The sequence below is a fragment of the Manacus vitellinus genome, unplaced genomic scaffold, assembly GCF_001715985.3.
Source record: "Manacus vitellinus isolate BGI_N305 unplaced genomic scaffold, ASM171598v3 scaffold_52_pilon, whole genome shotgun sequence".
Taxonomy (NCBI): domain Eukaryota; kingdom Metazoa; phylum Chordata; class Aves; order Passeriformes; family Pipridae; genus Manacus; species Manacus vitellinus.
In genome coordinates this window covers 843,141-850,123 of record NW_021940628.1, presented here as the reverse complement: position 1 = coordinate 850,123, position 6,983 = coordinate 843,141, and the positions used below count along the sequence as shown (strand labels likewise).

The 6,983-nt window shown below is 51.9% G+C and overlaps 1 protein-coding gene across 1 annotated transcript in view; it reads left to right on the top strand.

Moving 5' to 3' along the window:
- PHACTR4 (phosphatase and actin regulator 4) overlaps window positions 1–6,983 on the top strand; it is a 19,521-nt gene that overhangs the window by 5,482 nt on the left and 7,056 nt on the right. Inside the window, exons 2-5 of the mRNA XM_029963021.1 lie at window positions 427–507; window positions 3,428–3,592; window positions 3,710–4,069; window positions 6,813–6,975. Of these exons, the coding sequence (XP_029818881.1) occupies window positions 427–507; window positions 3,428–3,592; window positions 3,710–4,069; window positions 6,813–6,975 (769 nt within the window). The remainder of the gene's footprint in view (window positions 1–426; window positions 508–3,427; window positions 3,593–3,709; window positions 4,070–6,812; window positions 6,976–6,983) is intronic.

Here is a 6,983-nt window from a genome sequence, read left to right as displayed (position 1 = left end):
CCTCCACAGAGAAACCTGCCACGAGCCATCTGGCCACTGAGAAGGGCTTGCTGTCACCAGCCTGGGTGCTGGCATGTGTCAGAACCAAAAGTGTGACTGTGGCGATGGGCTGGCACCTGCAATCTCTCCACAAACACCTTGCCATCCATGGAGCTGTAGTTTCAGACAAATAAATTCCTTTCTTGCAAGGAGCCTCCCCAAGCAGCTGTGGGGAGGGAGGGTTCACTCCACGATCACCAGTGTGGTGTGAAGTGCAGGCCTGAACGTGCAGTCCCTCCTCCCTCCTCTTAATCCATGCAAAACCAGTGAAATTTGAAGCCCTTTTATATCCTCCAGAGGATCCCCTAAAAAAAATAAAAATAAATTATCATCTTGAACTTCTAGCTTGCCCTGTTTTCTGAGTGCCTTTTTTCAATTTAATATCAGTTTTAGAACGAAAGATTTCTATGCGAAAGCCAAGAGAGGAGCTGGTAAAAAGAGGGGTTCTGTTGGAAGAGCCTGAGCAGGGTGAGTCTGCAAACCAACTTCTCCTGTCTGTGTCTGTGTAGCTGATCTTCCTCTGGCCAAACCTCACCCTTGGGACACAAATTTAAGGGCTCTTTGCTGTGGTTCCTGTCTGTTTTACCCTTTTCAGTGCTTTCTCTGGTCTGATTTTCACACACTGATTTTTCACAGCCTGCTCAGGGAGGAAGATGCTGCTGAGGAAGCTCACTGCCTGTCTTGGACACATTCCAGGGTGGGAAGGCTGTGCTGTGGCTCACTTCCCATCCTGTCCCTCCCTACCTGTCCTGCTCCAGATCCCTTGTCCTGTCCTGCCAACCTCTGCTGTCACTCACCAACTTCCAGCTGTTCCAATCACATTCCCAACGGCACTAGGGGAGAGGTGCTGACCCTGTGGCCCCAGCTGGGAAAAGAGTCAAAAATGAATGAATTCTGAGCTGCATTTCCTCCAAAAGATGCTTCATGGTGTGGTGTCATAGTCACCACTAAGCTTATTAAAGCTTGCCCTGCTTTAATCTAAGTCTAAGAAGTCTGATCCCCTTCTGTGTCATCCCTGCTGTCTCCGAGTTGGATCACGCTGCCAAAATAAGTTCTCAGATCACCACTGAGTCACCTGGCTGTGAGTTGGGTGGTGTGGGTTCACGGGAGGGGGCAGGAAGGTGAGGTGGGGTGGCAGCCCCCCTGTCTGGGTGGGATCACGGTCCTTGGATTAGGGTGTAATTGCACCTCAAGAGACACGCTGCAGAGGCAGCCTTGGCCTAGTGCAGATTTCATTCTAAGAAAGCTGTAAAGTGGGAAAGTGGAGGTGAAAAAGTGGTTTTCAGACCAAACCACTGAAAGCAAACCTGAGAGAAAGAGTCTTGACACAGCTTTGCTGTTAATGCTGCCTCTACACCCACCCAAGGGTGTCAGTGCAGCGCTGGAGGAGGAGTTCACCGGGTACAGGAAGGTGTGAGGTCACAGGATGAAACTGGAAGAGACATCAAAGACTTTGGGCACCAAACTTCCAGCTGGAGATGGCAGAGGAGAGCGAGATTGTCCACGCTGTAAGGGTGTAACAGAAGCCTGGCTTAGGGGTGGAATTATTTTCTTCTTTGAGTCATCTGCTCTGCTTTTAGAAGCAGAAGATGGGTGTAATGTGGCCAAAGTGCAAACCCCCAGCACGAGGGAGCAGTGGGTGCTGGCAGGAGGGGCAGATTAGAGGCGCATTATCTAAATCCCTCCTGGGAGTTTAAGGCACTTGGGCAGTCATAAGACGTGAGGGTGGGTTATTGTGTTTGCTTGCAGTTCTAAAAACTGCTCTTACAAGGTCAGTTAATTTTCTTAGGCGAGTTCTCAGCGGGGTTAAAATGCTGGAAACCCTTTGAGATGAGGAAGTGAGGAGGTGGGGAAGGAGGTGTGGTGGAGGTGAGGCTGGGAGAGGAGGCCTTGCTGCTCTCGGGGCTCCAGGTTGTGGGTGCTGGGCTCAGAGTAAGGAAAAGGAGATGGCATTAGATCTCCTGACCTTGAAGGAGGCCACTGGAGCTGAAGTTAGGATGGAGGTGGTGCGAGAAGCCATCAGGAGCTGAGAAGGGCAGGCAGGGTTGAGTGGTAAGGAAAGCTGGAGCTTACTGTTCCTGCCTCCCTTGCTGAAAACTTTGGATAACCAGAAGCAGCTCTATAAAAACCTCTGGCTCATGCCTTGAGTTTCAGCCCTGTCTGAGGAGGAAACTCCCTCTTGTTGCTGTCTGTGCTTCCTGCCTTTCAGGGAAGGGCAGTGAGCGAGCGGGGCAGCGCCGTCTGCCAGCTCCTCCCAGGAACCCAGGCTGCTTCTCCTGGAAAAGAAATCCTGCAGAGCTTTTGGCTCCTTGGCAGCTTTGCTTTCAGCTTCTGAATCACACCAGGTTGGGGAAGGGGAGGTAATACTTGGCGGGGGAGAGAGGAAAGGTGAAGAGGGCAATGGAATAAATGACCAAAAATCAGAGCAGCAGGGTGTGCTGGGGTCTGCAGCCTTGATGCCACACGCTGCAGTTGGTTCAGAGAGGATAGACTGAAAGGATTTTTAATCAAATTGATGATGTATCCAAGTTTTCTTGAGTTGGAAAGCAATCAAAATGGGCAAGGTCCCATTAGAGTGAGTGCTGAAGTCTGATATTGGGAATAACATCATCAAGAGATTGTCCTGTCAGGGCAGTTGCAAAGAATGGTTGAGTATTTCCTCACGGGGTTTAAAATGCTCTCAAAATTACGGGCTGGAAAGTGGAACTTTTTCCCAAAGAGGTTTTGCTTCTGACCTTGGGAAACTCCATGCTAGAATCTGTGAAAGCAGAAATAGCCAAGGGGAGCTACATCAGATTCTGGAGCTGTATCATTACATCTGATTAAAACAAAGGTAAAGTGGGGAACTCTGCCTTGCTGCAGAATGTTTGGGGTCGAGCATTGGTTTTTGTGCCAAATTCAGAGTAGAAACAGAAGAAAAAGAGAAGAAAAACAGAAGTGTTTCCAGTAACTTTAAGACTTTATCAAAATCTACTATTGCATGTGCAACAGATGCCCTGGCTCACGTTGGAATCTGCTGCAGCAGGGAGTTGGTGGCTGCTCTGTGATGGTGGGTGGATCCAAAAGCTGCTGGAGTATTTTGACTGCAGTTACAACTTCTTTGGGCTGTGGTACAGCACTGGGCACACCGGGAGGAAGGGCAGGACAGGAAGAAGAAAAACCTTTGATGGGATAATACAGAGCTGTACAGTTGTTGACAATGAAATCAAGGGCTTCCAGCCCCAGCTGGGTGGTTGCTGTGCTCTCCTGTGTGGAAGGTGACTGAAGACCAGCTGCTTCAGAGAAGTTGGTGTGGCTCTGTGGTGGTTCAGTCAGCTCAGCCAGCTCTCCTCTCTCCTGCCTTCTGAGTGTTTACTGTTTGCTTCTCTCCCCTCCCATCCCCTTGCAGATGGTGAAGAGCCAGAGAAGCTGAACCCCCCTGCACTGAAGAATGGCCACACAGTCCCCATCAGTGGGCCCGGGGTCTGTGACCTGCCCAGCCAGGAGGAAGAGGCCACGAAGCCCTCCAGCCTTAGGAAGCCTGTTCCAGCAGAGGAGCCAAAAAAGAGGCAGGGTAAGAAACCGGACACGTGCAAAATGGGGGTTTTAGGTCATCCCAGGACCAGTTTTGAATTCCCATCTGATTGTTTCCACTCTCCAGTCCCTTAAATTGAGCTGTCTCCCTTTGCAGGCTCCTCCAGCAGCCACCCTGGGCCCGAACTGGAACCACCTCAGGAGCCACATGTTCCCAGACAGCCTCTCCTCCCTCCAAAAAGACCTCCCTCCACCTCCCAGGAGGCAAACGAGGCGCAGGCAAAGGACCCAACGCCCGCCAGCAGCTCTGCAAGAACTGCCCCCTCCACCACAGCCCCCACTGCAGCAAAGACAGTCAATCCCACAGCTGCCCCTTCCCCAGCCCCCAGGACTCTGCTCCCTGCTCCTGCCAGTGCCAACACTACTGCTCCCACCAGTACAACCAGCACAGCTCCTGCCAAACAGCCTCCTGTCCCCCCACCCAAACCTGTCAACAGAAATAGCAACTCACTAATAGGTAAGTGACCCACGAGCTGATTTTTGTACCCTGGGATGTCCTGGAGCCACTGCTCCAAGACTCTCTTCCCTTCATAAGGGAAGATTTTTAGTTCTATCATGAGTGTCTGACCGTTTTTCCTGGAAACAGTCCAGTTTGGACTTGGATCTGCCAGTGTTTAGCCAGGACACACGTGTGCTGGGAACAGTGTAATTACTGGAGTCCTCTGCTGTGAGCCATCCAATCTGTTCCCAACAGCTACCTGCAGGAAGGAGTCCCTGCCTGCTTTTCCTCTGTCAGCTCTAAGGCAGTGTCTGAATGTTGATGCTTTGCTGAGGGCTGGGATTCAGCCAGGATTGGGGGATGGTGGATGAGATTTTGCTTTGCAAGCCTGTGGTCAGGGACAATTCCTGCTTTCAGCTGGTTTTGGGAAAGAAAAAAACCCAACAAACTAACCCGAAAAATGCATATCACACCAAAAAATGTCTGTCATGGCTGTCACTGCAGGGCCATGTGGTTTCCACTTAGTGCAGAGAGGCCAGGAGCTGGCAGGGATAATTCAGGCTTCCCTGGTTCTACTCAGGCACCTCCTCTAAGGTCTGTGGCTGGGATATTGCCATATTAGTCTTGCCCTTAAGTCTTGTCCCATGGATAAATCAGCTCAACTGTAATTTGAGCTGAATCTTCCCGCTTAGAGAATTAAATGTCTTTATCTCTGTTACTTTTCTAAGCAGAAGATTTGGGGGAGAGTTTCTTAAAGCTCCTTTAGTCTCTGCTCTCTGTAGGAGTTCTGGGGGGTGTCTTAAAGATGCAACGTTGAGAGCTGGGATGACTTCCATGCAGTCTGTTTGTACCTCAGACAGTTCTGTCACAGACACCTCCTAATCTTTGGACACAGAGGAGGAGGGAGGCTCCTGGGAAGATCAGTCCCACAGGTTTGCACTGTTATCACAGAAACTGGAGGCGTTCCCCAGGTGTGGTTTGGGAGGCAGTGGTGGATGTGCAAGTTGCCATCTGAAGCAGCCTGAGCTCTCAGTGTGAGCTGATGGCTCTGCTCTGCTCGGGGCTCACCTTGCCCTGGCAGGTTTTGCAAGTGACCTTGATATGGTGTTAAACACTCCAGTGTGCCAGACCAGCTCGATTAGCCTGGCCATGCCCGAGCACTCCATGAAATACCTTCTTGTTTTCTTTAAGCTGCTTGCACAGGCTGCAGATGGCATTTGAAATGCCCCAGTGCTAATTGCAGGAGGTACTTGTGGAACGAGAAGTGTGGCTGGAGACAGGAGTGTGCCCAACATCTGTTCAGAGCCATCCTGCTTTTTCCCAGCAGCCACGGGGTGTGCAGGGGAAGGGAGGGGAGAGGAAAGGTCACCCCTTTGTCCTAAAATTCCTGACGATGCTCATTCTCAGAGCAGTTCTCGTGTCTGATGCAGCAGCTGAAAATAAGGCTCAGGGAAGCCTTCTGGGGAGTGGGAATTTATTCAGCAGCAGCTTGAAGGAGCAAGCAGGGAACAGGGTGCTGTCCTGCTGTCCCAGAGCTTGGCAGCAGCCTCAGGACATGTTTCAGGAGACACTGGAGCCCCCTGGGCTGGAGCTGAGGGCACTCGGTGTTTTGCACAATCTTGCCCTTAATCTACGGGGGGGGGGGAAGTCTGAAAATGCTAAACATCCCAAAAATGTGCCCACCTCTCTCCAGCTATGCGGCCTTATCTCCGGGAACGCTCCTGCTCGCAGCACCCTCTCGCGGTGCCTGCGCTGCGGGTTCCTCCCGGCTCCGCGCTGGGCACACGGGCGTGTCACGACGTGGGTGTGTCACGACGTGGGTGTGTCACGACGTGGGTGTGTCACGACGTGGGTGTGTCACGACGTGGGTGTGTCACACCACCCGCTCCGGGGCAACGAGCAGCGAGTCTCACCCGCTTCAGGCAAAGCCTTTCCAAGCCCCAGGAGCCATGGATATGTGGATGTTAAAGGCTGCAAACTCCTAAGGGAAGAGCTGTCTTCGCTGGTGCAGCTTCTTCCCTAGGAGTGGAGCGGGGTTTGAGGAACCTGAGGTTGCCCACTGCAGGCATTTCCTGTGTCTCCATTTCTCCCTCTCTCCTCCATCACACAGCAGATATGTAGGCTCAAGGCTTTTAGGTATTTTGGGAAGTTTTGCTAGTTATTTTGTAGTTTATTTGGGCATTAAGGAACAGAGTTCAGAGGGAGTAGAGTGGAATCTCATCCTGAGGAGCTGCTGGCCCAGCAGGGCTGGGTCTGATGGGTGAGTGGAAGTGGGAAGAGCACACTGCTACCTGCAGCTCTGCTGACTTTTGCCTTTGAGCAAAAGGTAGGACTTTAGGACTTTTTGAGACTTCCCAAAAAGTTCTTTAATGTGCAGGGGAGCTGTTAACACAACTGGAGTCTAGGGTGTCCTGGATGTGTCAGATTCCTTTGTTGGTGTAAATACAGCCATAAAGTGCCCACGTTCCTGGGCGAGCTCCCTGTGCTGTCACTTGAGGGCTGGTGCCATTCCTCTCTCTCCAGAGCAGCAGGATCTCTCCCAGCCTGCTTGTTTTTGGCTGCTCTCCCAAGTCTTACCTTTGCTGCAGGAAGGACAAACTAGAGCCTTGCAACCTGGTTATTTCTGGCACCGCGTTCCAGTAAAAAGCAGCAGAGTCTGCTCAGTCCTGGGCTCTGCCTTGCCGTGCTTCTTCCACGCTGCTGAAGGGTATCCGGAAAATTCCCTGTTAAACACCGTGGCTTTTGTGGTTTTTATTTCCAGCTGAACTTTCCCAAGCAATGAACAGTGGTACCGCCTTGTCCAAGCCTTCCCCTCCTCTCCCCCCGAAGAGGGGCATCGTGCCCAACAACACGTCAGAGGTTGTCCCCTCCAAGCCCCTCAACGACAGGACGGGGACGGCGACTCGCCCGGCGCCGATCCCGCTGCACATGA